The sequence below is a fragment of the Bactrocera oleae genome, chromosome 5 (assembly GCF_042242935.1).
Source record: "Bactrocera oleae isolate idBacOlea1 chromosome 5, idBacOlea1, whole genome shotgun sequence".
NCBI classification, from domain to species: domain Eukaryota; kingdom Metazoa; phylum Arthropoda; class Insecta; order Diptera; family Tephritidae; genus Bactrocera; species Bactrocera oleae.
This window is the reverse complement of record NC_091539.1, coordinates 30857193-30872292: the sequence shown is the minus strand read 5'-3', so window position 1 is coordinate 30872292 and position 15100 is coordinate 30857193. Positions and strand designations below refer to the sequence as shown.

The following is a 15100-nucleotide window of genomic DNA, read 5'->3' as shown; positions in this document are numbered from 1 at the left end:
TGTAGTCAACCGACTAAGTTGAAATATGTAATACTGCAAAAAAGTTGCAGTTCGCCAATACCTACATCGAAAATTTTTTATGACGGATTAAGTTGATATCGATAATACCAAATTTCAGAACTTAAGTCAAAATATAGTTGAGTTAGAAACCGTAATAGGGGTTTTAATCTGCTTTAATATACAAAGTTTAACTCTAGATTTTTTCTGTAATAGAAGGTGGTTATGGGCAGAGCTAGGGAGGTGTTTGACATTTCTCTATGAATGGCATTACCTGATCCAAAGTGTAGTTTATATATCATGCCATAACCTACTAGTATATATTGGTTATACTTTAGGTGCCACCTAGACCAGGGCTTTGTTTAGCTTCCAACAACATTAAGTGACTCGTTTGAACCAAAACGGGTCCTCCAAAGCTGATTTCAGAACATTGTATCCTCCTACACGAGGATATCACATTCTATTGCAATGATTGCAAGCAATTTATCAGCTCAGACTATGTTTACTTGAGATAACATAAGTTAGATCTTGTGATAATATTAAAAGAACATATACCTATATATCTTAGTGGGAATATATTTTATCTTATATGTGTATGTTTAGTTCAATTATGACATTAAACCTTTCAAAAAATTATGTTTATTAATAATTTTCGTGGTTGCTATAATAAACTCAACATTATTATCCTCTTGTTGTGATAGAAACCTTAGGGCGGCGATTTCCGCAAAGGTACAACCTCCGACAAAGAATACCAAAATAACACGTGGAATGTTCAACGCGGAACCATCTATCGGAGTAGATGAGTTGTGACGACCGCTTATACCAATTAACTGAGCTTGAAAATCTTCAAATGTTGGTCCTGGTAAGTTATTAATTTGACTCTTCAATGTTTGCCATCCTAGAGGTTTCAGAGTCTGTTCTACGATGCGAGCAGTTAGTGGTGCATAAAAGCTGTGTACATAACTAATATCCTTTGGCTCTATTTCAACAACATCTTCCACTGTTAAATTAAGCGTCTAAAAATAAATTTAAAAATATTATACTTGTAGTATGTTTCAGAAATATTTTGTTACTGACCTTGCGTAATACCGCATAAGCACGGGATTCTGATTGAGAGTACAAAATACCAGCTTTTTCCAAAGTACTTATTTTAAGCAAAACATTTAACCCGTACACCTGAACTAACTCACGTTTGTAATAATTCAACACCTGAGGAAATAATGTGAAAACCTTCTTTAGAGGCAAATTTATATATAAAACCATACTTTTTCCTTAAATCCAGAAGCCGCCGCGCATTGCATTACAATTAGCCGTAAAACATGTTCAAGGTCGCTCTTTTTCGCTATCTTATCTTCAATATACGCACTGGCCTTGTCTGTGTCCTCGCACATCATAAACTCTTGCTCTGCTGCCAGATCATCGGAGAACTCGAAGGTATCTACTTTTTTGCGAATTATTTCTGCGATGGTGGTATGAACTGCCACTGATTGTTTTTGTGCCAACAATGCTGGCAATTTATCTACAAAGCGTTTCATATCCTGCACCGATGTATCCTGTGCATTTGTATTCATTTGCGCACTAATTTCACGAGCATTGCGTGCTAAAATTTTACCAACTTCATTGAAGTTTTTGTTCCTCAATTCAGCAAATAATTTTTCGCCAGAATTCATGAAGAATGTTTTCTTGCCGGCGACAAATTGCGATTGTGTTGTGCCTTGCTCTTCTGCACTTGAGGAGAAAAGTTCTGCTGGCAAGACAAGTTGATTATTTTTTATACCGAAAAATTCATCAATTAACCCTTCATATGTAAGCTGTGTTGCCACAGCACTTAAAATATCTATTGAACGATCGAGCAAAATAATTTGATCTATCAAACCTTTATCCCCATTTAAAATTTCTTCTTCGGCACCTAACTGTTTTGCATGCTCCCATATCATTTGCGAATGACTTCCCTTTCCATAGATTTTTGGTATTTGTCCATAGAGTCGTTGTAACTGCACCAAACCTACAGCTGCTTGATAAAACACTGTTGGATCACCATCAACTGCTACATCGCGAAAGGCAAAAGGTAGTTCCATTGACACGATATCCACGTCCAAAGGGAAGAAATTCCATTCTAATTCCTTTATTTGTGTAAAGTGTTGATACACCTTCAAGTTCTCTAAATGCTTGATGCATAAGCATGATCGCCTTGGCATAAAATAGATATGAAACTGTCTGTTTTTATCCAGATTCTTTTCAACATGTTCAGCAATTATGTCCATAAGTCGGATATGTGTTCGCACAATATATATGACGTTGGATGCATCGCGGGGTATTTGTGCATCTAATTTTAATTTGAGGAGCTTAATATTCCGTTCGGAAAAAAGCGAAGGAGAAGCAATCAACCCAATAGGTCCCAGAATGTCTCCATCTAAAATTAAAAGTTTGGATCCATCAATGTGCTCTAAAAGATTTACAATCTCTCTGCACGCAGCTTCTTGCAGCAATTGAATATTTACACGCCGGCTTTGAAGATATTGGAACATTTGTACGAATATTTTAATATGTTGTTATTTTGCTGAAACGAAAACAAGGCGTTTTTCGTTGTTTAAAAAAACAGCTGATAAACTTCAAGTGTTAATCACTGAGAATGTAAAATATATATATATATATATATATATCTACATTCTCTGTTAATCATTGAATTTGTTTTTGTACCTTTATACCGGGCTTACACACCAAGAAAAAGTTTTGCATTGGTAAATTATATGATTTTCACTCTATATAAATATGTTTTCATTTGAATATATGTGTTGAACACATTCAACAAAAATGTTATTTTAAAAATTTTAGTTTTAAAACAACATTTAGTTTTCATGATAAAAAATTAAAAAGTTGTTAGCTCGGATAATGAGTAGTAAAGCGTTAAGTTATTGGAATTAGAAATAAAGATAAGTGTATAGCCATTAAATTCGGAATTTTATTCAATAATCCAGGGATCGAACTCAAGAATGAGTTACAAGATAAACGAATTATCAAGAAATCTATTCTAGCATTGTAAATGATGGTGCACACTTATAACAACACCATGGAGTTGTGGCTTTTTACTATATTTAATTTTAAGTGCGGCCATTTTTAAATTATTTTCCTTTCAATAAACCAAAATTTAGAGAGCGTACGCTATATGATTTAGTGAATAGGGAATGAAAATGTTGGCTGGTATTTTGATTAATTAATGATTAAAGAAATAAATGTGCTGACTTTGTGCAACTTAAAGGAAAAACAATGGACGCGAATTCTTCGGCGGATCCCATGCGTATAGCACTAAAAACGCTGATACAGCGCTCAAAGTGAGATTACTTGGAACTATATTTGTGACAGCTGCTGTGAATTGTTTACTAAATTGCTAGTAGTAATAAATTGTTATTTAACGGGTTGTTTAAAACCCGCTATTTTTTAATTTACTTTTATTCAAACGTTATTTATAAAAATTATATTTGCAATTTTTTTTAGTGCTAATTTTACTGCTGATGATGTGCTACGGGAATTTCGTACAACAAAAGAGAAACGTTCAAATCGGAAATTGTTGAAAATTTTGGAAATAATTTCAAAAAACCAAGCAAAATCAGCAGAGCATTTGGTGGAAGCCGCCAAGCTATTAGAGAAGTATGTATTACTTATTTTTATTTTGGACGCTGGAGCTTTGCTAATGAAATAAAATGTATATTATTTTCTTCCTTAAGAAAAGACCCGTTCTATTGCTTGTTGCATTTTTTAAATCATTACTCGGACACAAATATTATGCAGTCCATACGGAAAAAGGATATATCAACATCAACACCATTAATAAAAAAAATGTTTGAAACAGTTACGCCAGATTGCGTATCTGAGGTACGTGTCAGAACGATAAATAATAATGATATTTATTATTTGCTTTATTTTATTTACGTGTTACAGATTAAGGAACGTGTAGTTCAAGCAGCTAATGGGTGTGTAACGAAACCAGTGCAGAATAGTTCATTAAATAATGTCACCGGAGGACACTCTCCAACAACTCCACTATTTCCGTCATGTAACAAGCAACATGCAGAAGTGCCTTGGGATTACCGCGCACTTGATAATCTACAGTTTCCACAAAATAATATTATCGCTATCCCAATTGGCAGCCAAGAAACGCTGCTTCTGTACGATCTTATATACTGTTTAACAGGTATGCGCGGGTCGTATATAACTCCAATAGAATGTATGACCAGTGCACGAAATTCCTGTATTAAATTCATGATATCTGAGCAAATACATAACTCACTCAGGGACATCGCACAAGAGATGTTACCATTAGCCTCATACTACACATGTATAGAGCGGTTTATTCAAAATGCAAGCTTAACGGAATGTGGTCAGGTGCTACAAGCTTTTAGTGAGGCATTAAGCAGTTTAATACACGATTATTATGTAAGTTTATTATACAAAAACTAAAGAATAATTACAAACAATTTTCAATCTAAAATACATAATTTGAAATATATTTTACTAAAAAGTTACTATTGGCTCAACTGGAAGCAGAGTTGAATGCGGGAAATTTAACAGTACACAAAATGCTGTTTTACGTTCGACCCACCTTAAATACAATGGAAGTTTTGGCCGGTGTGGTGTCCGATATTTTAGAGGTAAGTTGACCAATTATTACAGTTATGCCCTAAATTGTTTATGTTTTGTAACCAGAATGAGTTACGAGGTGGCCAGGCGTTGACGCTTCTTTTTAATAAAATCAGTACTTTAACTGGCGATGAAGAGTCGCAAAAATTCGTCATTCAACTAACACAATTAGCAGCAGTACCATACATGGAAATTTTGCAGCTGTGGGTACAAAAAGGAGTAATTTGCGATCCACAGCAAGAGTTTTTGGTGGAAGACAATGAAGTCATTCGTCGGGAAGAATTACCCGAACATTATTCAGCCGATTATTGGGAGAAACGGTATTAAGATGTCATATAGAACTATTATTGAATATAGTAATAAATATTATATATTAAATATTTATTGCCTTGCAGTTACACAATACGCCGTGAACGCATTCCATGTTTCCTAGAAAAAGTTTCGGATATAATTTTGCGTACGGGTAAATACTTGAATGTTATCCGTCAGTGTGGCAAGAAAGTGACTCCCCCGCAATTGATGAACTTACAATTTTCACCTACAAATCAAAATCATATCACCGTCATTCAAAACGCATACCGTTTCGCTTCAAAGAATCTCTTAGAAGTGTTGCTTAAGGAAAACGATTTAATGGGCCACCTGATGTCTGTCAAGCGCTATTTGTTGTTGCATCAAGGCGATTTCATAACACAGTTTATGGATGCATGCGAAGATGAACTAGCAAAGAACGTAGATAAGGTGTTACCAATGACATTGGAAAATTTGCTTGGGCTTACATTGCGTTTATCTTCTGCTAAACATGATCCTTACAAAGATGATGTGCACTGTGAATTACTAACATACGACCTAGTAACGCAAATGTCGAAAATTATGAATAATGAAGAAGGTGTGTAGCTTGGTTTGTGTTTGGTTTATTCAAAATTTTAATACCCAAATATTTCTTCTAGAGTATTGGCTATCCCATGACCGACTGGATCTTAATGGTTTGGAATGCTTTGCTTTTAGATACGAAGTGAAGTGGCCAGTCTCATTGGTTTTGAATCATATAGCAATTTCAAAATATCAGATGCTCTTCAGACAGTTATTCTATTGCAAACACGTTGAGCGTCAGTTATGCAAGTAATTTGAACTTTTTTTTACTACATAGCTTTTATTAATATAGTTTTAAATAGGTATAGTTAAACAAATTAACCTATAAGGACTTGCAAATTTTGTTTGCTATTAAATATCGTTTTTTTCTCGTTTCTTGTTTTAGAATATGGAAGGAGAACTCAATCGCCAAAAAGTTTTCGCCTCAGGCAGCGGAGCTTTACCGTTCCGCGTTTACCTTACGCCAGCGTATGATGAATGCTGTTCAAAATCTTGAGTATTACATGATGATAGAAGTTATCGAACCTAATTGGCACATCTTCATACAAAATATGAATAAGGTATAATGAAACAGTCAAAAATGAAAGATATAGCATATATATGATATGCATTAATTATTCATCAAACTGATTTTAGGTGGAAAATGTTGATGAAGTTCTTTCATTTCACCAGGACTTTCTCGACTCTTGCTTGAAGAATTGCATGCTGACTGACACAACCCTACTTAATCGTTCCATCTTCAAACTGTGCAACATTTGTTTAAAGTTCTGTGAATTTATACAGGTAAAAATTAAACACCACAATTACTACCTTCAATAACCGTCACATAATTTAAAAAAAAATATACTTGTTATAATTTAGCAAGTAGTAAATAGCTCTAAAAACAAATACCAAATTTACTTCATAACAACTCAAATATAAGTATATATGTATGCGCATGGTTCTTTCCTTAATCTTGTTTTCCGATTGCTTAAAAAGAAATCCCAACGTTTCTTTCTTGATGCTGAGCTAAAGTCTATGGTCTGCGACAGCAATGACGAGGAAAATTCTGATTCGGATGTTGATATTTCGAGTCAGAAGCAGGTACAGACGAATTTACGTTGAGACATATTTTCACCCTGTGTTTTCTAACAATCATTGTCATAATTTTTATTTTTGTTGTTTTTAACTTATAGTATTAAGTTCTTGGCATATCTACAGCTGGGTTCACAAAAATAGCAGTGCGAGAAATGCAATCAAGTAATGTTATTTTTTTCAAGTTCCGTTACGATTATTCCAACGTCTACGCATTGTTGTCGTAGAATGGAATGTGTATAAGGAAGAAACGAAAAAATCCCGTTAGATTTGCGAGATTTAAGCAAATAAACAACTCTTTTTGCTAGAAGCACCAGTCTTTGGCTGTTCATTAAAATAGCAGTGCGTATCTTGATAAGCCAAAAAAATTTTGTTAAGACGTTTAATTGATAAAAAGTAAGTGGTTTTGTGATAGTGACTATTATTAACATTAGAAAACACTAAAATAAATTTATATTTTTTAACTTAGTGGGCAGGGGCAAACATTGTACTCCTGAAAAAAGAAATATTATAGTGCATTTCTTTAAACTTTAAAGAAATGCCCGAAAATCGTGGTATCCAACGTAAAACCACACCTCATAAGGACCGATCTATTGTGCGATATAACAGGGCGCAGCCTTTTGTATCGTGTAGCAAGATAAAAAATGACTTCAGCTTGAATGTTAGTGGCGTTACTATTCGGCGACGTCTTAAAGAACAAAATCTTAAAGCGTGCCATCCACGAAAAGTTCCACTGTTAGCCACCAGACATGTCAAAGCACGTTTGGAGTTCGCCAAAAGTCACCTTAATTGGCCCCTTACAAAGTGGCGAAATATTTTATGGAGTGACGAAAGTAAAATTGTGTTATTTGGTGGAAAGGACTCCAGACAATATGTCAGAAGTTCACCTAACACAGAGTACGATCCTAGGTACACTTTGAAGACAGTTAAACACGGCGGATTGAGTATTATGGTATGGGCATGTTTTTCTTACAGTGGAGTGGGCCCTATATTCATGATTGATGGGATCATGGATCGATCTGTATATGTTAACATATTTGAAAATGTTATGTTTCCTTATGCCAATAGGGAAATGCCACTAAAATTGACGTTTTAACAAGATAACGACCCCAAACATACAAGCAAACTGGTCAAAAGCTGGATGGCATCAAAGCGGATCGATCTTATGTCATGGCCTGCGCAGTCTCCGGATTTAAATCCAATTCTCCCTATGGGGAGATGTTAAACGATATGTTGCAAATGCAAATCCAACATCTCGATCACAGCATTGGGAGGTTGTTCAAAAATCATGGGAGCGGATCCCTGTCAAGCGCTGCCAGGACTTTTTGGATTCTATGCCTCGCAGTTGCCAGGCCATAATAAAAGTAATGGGTACACGACTTATGAACAGCTGGAAACAGCACTTTTTTGTTTAAATTAATAATGTAAAAAAAATTAACAACATTTTGAATAATAAATTGATGTGTTTTTGTTTAAAATAATCACAAAGTTAAAACAAAATTAAATTTGTGAACATTCATTTACTTTTTGATATATAAAATTAAGTTTAAAGTTGTAGCTCATGAGCACTGCTTTTTTTATGAACACAGCTGTATGTGCTTTTTATTAAGTTTGCAATGTATGTCTTTTAATTTGTAAACAATATGTTTGATTTTAAAGAATTTCTTTAATACTTCTTAATAATTATACTTTCAAGTCCGAGTCATCGTTGGCACCGAACGATACTTTCTCGGAACGCGTGAAGCGCTTTGATCTAGAATTTACTGGCTTACTTATTGGACTCCTAAAACAAATAAATGATGTGGCATCAGACAATCCCTCGGATCGGTTTATAAATCTTGTGCATCGTATTAATTTTAACTCGTTTTATAATCAACAAATGGATAAATTATGTGCTAAGGATTCGATGATGTAATACCAAGTGTCGCCGTTGAAGTCTTCTTCCGTTATTTACTCATTTGTAAGAATTCACTTTGCTTGTTGTTTGAATACATATTTTGTAAATTTTTGATTAATACTTCGAAATAAGCACCTTTGTTTGATGTTAACTAAATATCATTTAATTTTATATCGCAAAAGCTAAATAAATACTCATTCGCTAAGGAATAGGCTTTTCTTTAATCGTTATTACATTCAAAATATATTTTAGTAGCATGTATTAACGTATATAGCAAGGAAATAAAATACTGTGTCGAATTAATTAAAAAATGTATTTGAGCGCGACCGTGACAGGACTCGAACCTGCAATCTTCGGATCCGAAGTCCGACGCCTTATCCATTAGGCCACACGGCCAGACAAATAAATACCGCTTAATGACATATCTTTACTACATAGCACACCAGTTAATCATATGTGTTTATGTTTTGCTTTGCAAAAATTTATTATAAAACTCTTTCCTACTCATCTTTATCCATACTTGAACTTGCGGTTTCGTGTGGCGAAAAAATAAAAAGTGCGTAATGAACATGTACTCGTAAATACATTCCCGTTAGGAAATTTAAGTAATAAAAATAAGATATCAGTAGCTAAAATGTGTGACCGAAAAATTAATGAACTTTTTTAGTATGCAATAAAATGCACATTATATTATCTTTGAAAGCCATTATTTGTTCACAATAGGTCCCGTTAGACTATATATTACATTTTGAATGTAATTGGTTGCGATGCAAAAGATTATTTATGTCATTTATTGAAAAGTTCTTCAGCATCTTAGTTACATAAGTACGTCTGCTTGAATAGCTGGGATATCACTATGAAATGCCCTTTTCATGTTGGTTTCCAGTTTTAGAAATACCATAGAAAACAATCACATGGTGATAGATCAGGCAAGTACTTAGAGATTTCGGTTTTCATAAAAAACTTGTGCACTTTTTGGATCTTCAAGGTATAAGGTGAAGAAAAAGATAGTATTTGTTGACATGTTTAATATTTCGGAGCGGAAAACGCAAAAAAATGGTATGAAATATTAGATATTTTTTTATTTATTCCACATTTAACAATCGTTAATAGAATTACGCCAAGTTGTTACAGTTACTTTGTTTTTTTTCGTTGTGACAAATGTGACGTAATAAATTCACAAGAAAATCCGAGCAAAACAATAAAATGAAAAAAATCTAAATGTACAATTGTGTTTATATAAAATTATAAGTGAATAGTATATAATACATATGGTATATTGAATTTCAAAAATTAGTTAAGTAATGAATAGTTGTTTTTCGGTTTTCCTTGCGATGTACAAGAGCCAAAAAATGGGTAAATGTGTATATATGTGCGTGTGTATCGTATTCATCATCTTAATCACACCACATAGTTTAATCATCCACTTTCTTGGCTCACATGTTTACAACAGATAAAAAAGTATTTCTTTAAAATTGATTCAAATATTTATACAACACGTTTTCAAATTTGTTTCATAAAAACTTTCTCTTTATTAACTAAAAAATTAAGCTTATTTAACAAGTTTTCAAAGTGTTTATGCTTTTGTTTACAACCTACTCACCATTTGATCGTTTTTCCATCTTGCCTTTTCTCAATGTTTGGTTAATATTATCCTTAACCGCTGGTAGCTTAACTGGATGATAGCTTTAACTGACAGAACCGTTTTAACCAAGTTGTGGCAGAGAACGTATATCACGATATACGTTCTCTGGTTGGGGTTGGCTTACCTACAAATAGTTTGATTATTGTGAATGCGTGGGGAAACCATTCACAAAACTGTGTAAACGTCATTAGCTATGTATGTGCATGTTCAGATGAGGACTTTTTTTTGCCGCCCAAACCGGTTTATGTAGACTAGGGGCCGACGAGGAAAGACGAAGAGACCATGCCGCTAGTGCTCGGGTGGCACGCTTTGTGTTCTTTTCCGTAACAGTTCGCTGTTACGCAATTTGACATTCCTTTTCATTTTAAAATTCGTTTCATGGTTGTAACAGCTCTCGGTTTCAAAGGAATATTTACATTATATTCGAGAATTTAAATGTTATTACACATTTCTTGTATGTCATATGCATATATGAATGTAAATATGCATAATATATTATATTATTAAAGTAAAAAGTTCGTTCGGTTTTTATCTAAGAGATGGCGTTATTGTCCATAGTATTAGTGTTACGTGTCGCATCATGTCATACTATACGGCGCTGAAAACGTGTTTATTCGCGCTAAAAGTTTGTCTTTGACAGTTTTTCGATTGATTGACTTAGTACGTTGTGAGCGCTCGTCAAAGATGGACACCAGCAAAGAGAAAATTCGCTATATTTTACAATTTTTTTTTGATCGAGGCGAAAAAGCAGCCAAAGCGACTGAAAAAATTAATTTAGTTTACGGGCCCGATACTGTAAACGAACGTGTAGTACAAAAGTGGTTTGCTAGGTTCCGTTCCGGTAATTTCGATGTCAATCGCTGCTGAATCGCAACAAAATCGACCCGTTTCTAAAGCGGATTGTGACTGGCTATTAAAAATGGGTCACTTACGACAACAGCCCTGACGGTGGCCAAGACCGGATTGACGGCCAGGAAGGTTTTGCTGTGTGTTTGGTGGGATTGGCAAGGAATCATCTACTACGAGCTGCTCCCCTATGGCCACACGCTCAATTCGGCCCTCTACTGCCAACAATTGGACCGCTTGAAGGCAGCACTCATCCAGAAGAGGCCACCTTTGATCAACAGAGGCCGAATTGTGTTCCATCAGGACAACGCCAGGTCACACACGTTTTTGGTGACGCGCCAGAAGTTCCGGGAGCTCGAATGGGAGGTCCTTATGAACCCACCTTATAGTCCGGCCCTGGCTCCAAGTGATTATCATCTTCCATGGCGAACGCGCTTAATGGTGAGAAGTTAGCCTCAAGAGAGGCCTGTGAAAATTGGGTCTCCGAGTTTTTTGCCAATAGGGACGCAGCCTTCTACGAGAGGGGTATAATGAAGTTTTCATCTCGTTGGTAACAAGTTTATGAATAAAACGGCACATATTTGACTTAAATCGGACAAATGCACACAAAGTTATCATCTTTTGAAAAGTCAATAAAAAACCGAACGAACTTTTTACTTTACCTAATATAATGATAATAAGCGACAAAGTGTCCCCGTCTGAACATCGTATATGCAGCTGATTTTTCTTATTGATTTTATAGCTGACAGCTGTCATTTCGTGTTCTGGTTAGAACCATACAAGAACAGTGACGGTCATCTGATGGGTAATATGACAGTCATAGCTGAAAAAATGTTGTCAGCGAGCAGAACAAAGTTTCTATCATTTTCTTAAGATCCTTGTGCAAAAACTGATGTAAACAAATGCATGTGTGTGAGTTTGCATCTCTCTTTAACACAGGGGTATTCGGAATTGATTCGCTATATATCTATACTGCTCACTCTCATGTCTTTTTCTGAGTCATTGCTGACCATAAATCCATCATAGCTGAAAATTGTCAGTTTTGACTGTAAGTCTATCACAACTGGAAAATTATTTTGCGCAGTAGATAATATAATTTTTATTTCTTTAATAAATTCAAAACTTTTCATTAAAATTAGTTATAATAATATACATATATATAAAAAACGAGTGTGACAAAAATATATTTAAATAATAAATTATGAAAAGAAATTTTCACTTAATTCCATGCTTGCTACTCTCAAAAGCTCTGCTTTACGCATTACTCCAGTTCATGAATATTTCGGAATTTAAAAATGGATAAATAAAAATGAAAATTAACTAAAAATATAATTTTATTTTAAACTTAATAATAACTTACGTATATTATATTATAAAATCCTTTGTTATTTATTTATTTTTAATAAAACAAAAATTGTTATTGCACAGAAGCACGCAACACTTTTGGTTTATCGCACCAAATAACAGCTACACAAGTATTTCACAACTTTTCGAAACTTCTATGTATGCTGTCTCCTTTCGACATCTACAGAACTTGCTTTTGGTAAAATCGTAAACATTGACGGTCATTTTACTGTTCATTTGACTGTCAGTACTGACACAATAAATGTGAGTGTATTGGTGAACCCATCAGCAGTTTCTTGTAGGGAAACTAACTAAGACTTCGTCTATCGGTAAAGTTTACCAGAACTTAACTGACAGATGGTTGCTAACCAGATATTGAGAAAACCATTTTTCAATATGTTGCCGATAAAGTTCTGGTTAACGGCCCTTAATGTATTTACTACATATTATCGAAAAATAATAAACGGAAAGAAAGGCATGGGAGAAGAGAAAAGAAGACAAAAAAATCACATGTACTCAGTTATTTACCGTTAATTATCATCCTATTGTTTTCGTATTATTTCGTTGACTATTTGAAATTATATGAAAATTATACCGCCAATTCGTAAATTTTACAGAACTTAAAATAAGTCAGTGTGTTGTCATACGAGTTCAAAAAAGACGTAATGTTTCTTCTGAAAAGCCCCTTAGGGACTACTTCGACTTTAAAGATATACATATGTTACAAGGGCGTTCCAAAGTAAACAGTAAACAAGTTGCACCGAAGCTATAATACCCTTCACAAATACAAAGGCCCCATACATGAACTTGATTCCAAACGTTCAATTTGTATGGCAGCTTTATGATATAGTGATCTGATCTGAAAAATTACTGCGGAGAATAATTTGTTGTCTTAAGCAAGAACTCGTGTCTAATTTCGTGAAGATACTTCGTCAAATAAAAAAATTGTCCATGCAAGCACTTTACTCCGATCGTTCAGTTACATGTCGTAGTCATCCGATCTATACAATTTCTTCGGCGATTAGATTATTGCCTTAAATAATGAACCATGCCAAATTTCGTGAAGATTCCTCGATTGTTCAGTTTGTATGGCAGCTATATGCTATAGCCACCCGATCTGAATAATTTCTTCGGAGATTAAATTGTTGCCTTAAATAATAATCTGTGCCAAATTTCGTGAAGATACCTCGACAAATGAAAGAGTTTTCCATACAAACACTTGATTCCGATTGTTCAGTTTGTATGACAGCTATATGCTATAGTGGTCCGATATCGGTCGTTCCGACAAATGAGCAGCTTCTTTGTGAGAAAAGGACAGGTGCAATTTCACATCGATAGCTTAAAAGCTGAGGGACTAGTTTGTATATATACAGACAGACGGACAGACGGACAGACATATAGGATCTCCGACGTTTCCTTCTGGGTGTTACAAACTTCGTGGCAAACTTAATATATCCTGTTCAGGGTATAAAAAGTAACAAAGTAAACTCTAGTGGCGCCATCTATATGTCGACTAGTGCGTTAGAATCTGCTATCCTTTATCGACTTCCAGTAAAAATTTCATAACATTTCATCTATTGGAAGTGAAGTTATTGCGTTTTAAATGTCAGTATGTTTTTGTCATCGGTGCGAAAATGAGCTTCGAACAAAGAGCCAACATTAAATTTTGGTTTTAAAATTGGTAAAACTTTTACCGAAACGTTTCAATTGATGAAACAAGTTTATGGCGATGATTGCCTATCCAGTAGCAGAGTGCAGGAATGGTTTCAACGTTTTCAAAGTGGTCGTTAGGACATAAATGAGAAATGAGCCGACTTCGACGTGTTAGGCTCGAATATCGCGAAGATGGAAGTTGGCGTTTGTTGCACGATAATGCGCCGTCTCATCGATCGACGCTTGTGGCCGATTATTTGACCAAAAATCACATTTTAACAATCAACCACTCCCCGTATTCACCTGCGAGTTCTACCTTGAAAAATGAATTTTCCGATGAAAGAAAAGCGTGGGCCGTGCAAAAAGCTGTATTAAAGCAAAAGGAGACTATTTTGAATAAAATTAATTGATTTTGCCGATAAAATCATTTGTTTTTTTAAAAGTCCTGTTTACTTTGGAACGAACCTTGTAGAAACATAATATACGAAATGTTCCTAACACCGAATACCAAAGGGAGTTTCTTTGGGCTTTAATAAGGACTGGAACCGATACACAGCAAGAAAAGTGACGTAAAAAAATGCTTCTGTTTCATCCGTTAAAAAAAACAAACCTGCTTTCTTTTAGAAAAATTTGAAAGCACTTTTGAATTTCACTAGACAGCACCGAACTTGGACTCTATATTATTGCAAACAGGTAATTTGATCAGACGAATCAACATTCAGTAGAACAAACTGTAAAACGGTGGAAGCAGTGGCCACTACACAAAATAGATGACATAAAAAAAAAAAACCAATAAACAAGCCCATCTTACCGATTTTATTGTGCGAAGTGCTTAACCGAAGCTGAAATAGTCTTTCAGGAAGATTGTGACCCGAAGCACACTTCAAAAGTCGTGTAAAAATGCCTAGCTAAATAAAATGTTCAGTTTATAAAGCGGATTGCTAAAAGTCTTAACCTCAACCCAATTAGGAATTTATGGTCAATTGTAAAAAGGCGGTTGGGACAATACCCATCGGCCCCATTAAACCTGAAGGATTTGTGCAAAGGATGGTCAAGGAGTGAAATCTTATATAAAAAAAAAAAAAATTAAATTGTTTGATTGAAGCTTATAAAAATAAGGATCCATAAACTAAATA

General features: G+C 34.6%; 2 protein-coding genes and 1 non-coding gene across 7 annotated transcripts; 1 reads left to right on the top strand and 2 right to left on the bottom strand.

The window, feature by feature from the left end:
* Window positions 1-553: 553 nt before the first annotated feature.
* On the bottom strand, window positions 554-10179 carry car (vacuolar protein sorting-associated protein 33A). 2 transcript variants are annotated; one of them, XM_014233533.3, is made up of 4 exons: window positions 10080-10179; window positions 1263-2557; window positions 1075-1206; window positions 554-1013 (listed from the first exon to the last, which is right to left on the bottom strand). In XM_014233533.3, the coding sequence occupies exons 2-4, from the start codon at window positions 2523-2525 to the stop codon at window positions 606-608; spliced, it is 1803 nt and encodes a 600-aa protein (XP_014089008.1). In that variant the 5' UTR covers window positions 2526-2557; window positions 10080-10179; the 3' UTR covers window positions 554-605. The 2 variants fall into 2 exon arrangements, with proteins under 2 accessions (XP_014089008.1, XP_069965495.1); XM_070109394.1 differs by lacking the exon at window positions 10080-10179 and having other exon boundaries at window positions 1263-2622.
* On the top strand, window positions 3154-8681 carry Grip84 (Gamma-tubulin ring protein 84). Of its 4 annotated transcripts, none has more exons than XM_036371902.2 (12): window positions 3154-3329; window positions 3493-3645; window positions 3723-3870; window positions 3937-4431; window positions 4518-4646; window positions 4702-4955; window positions 5031-5521; window positions 5583-5754; window positions 5891-6065; window positions 6178-6288; window positions 6484-6588; window positions 8276-8681. In XM_036371902.2, exons 1-12 carry the CDS (start codon window positions 3265-3267, stop codon window positions 8492-8494), a joined length of 2517 nt encoding a protein of 838 aa, XP_036227795.2. In that variant the 5' UTR covers window positions 3154-3264; the 3' UTR covers window positions 8495-8681. The 4 variants fall into 4 exon arrangements, with proteins under 4 accessions (XP_036227795.2, XP_036227794.2, XP_036227796.2 ...); XM_036371901.2 differs by having other exon boundaries at window positions 3157-3329; window positions 6142-6288; XM_036371903.2 differs by lacking the exon at window positions 6484-6588 and having other exon boundaries at window positions 3157-3329.
* Window positions 8800-8872, bottom strand: TRNAR-UCG (transfer RNA arginine (anticodon UCG)). The gene has a single exon. It is a non-coding gene; the product is annotated as a tRNA-Arg (tRNA).
* Window positions 10180-15100: the final 4921 nt, after the last annotated feature.

What these genes read in the sequence shown, in the direction of transcription:
- car (XM_014233533.3), bottom strand. Translation starts at nt 2,525, where the DNA reads ATGTTCCAATATCTTCAAAGCCGGCGTGTAAATATTCAATTGCTGCAA. An exon ending in CTTCTGGATTTAAGGAAAAA is followed by an intron (nt 1,207 to 1,262) that starts GTATGGTTTTAT and finishes TTATTTCCTCAG; the next exon opens with GTGTTGAATTATTACAAACG. An exon ending in CTTATGCGGTATTACGCAAG is followed by an intron (nt 1,014 to 1,074) that starts GTCAGTAACAAA and finishes ATTTATTTTTAG; the next exon opens with ACGCTTAATTTAACAGTGGA.
- Grip84 (XM_036371901.2), top strand. Translation starts at nt 3,265, where the DNA reads ATGGACGCGAATTCTTCGGCGGATCCCATGCGTATAGCACTAAAAACG. An exon ending in CGCCAGATTGCGTATCTGAG is followed by an intron (nt 3,871 to 3,936) that starts GTACGTGTCAGA and finishes TACGTGTTACAG; the next exon opens with ATTAAGGAACGTGTAGTTCA. An exon ending in GTTGAGCGTCAGTTATGCAA is followed by an intron (nt 5,755 to 5,890) that starts GTAATTTGAACT and finishes TTCTTGTTTTAG; the next exon opens with AATATGGAAGGAGAACTCAA.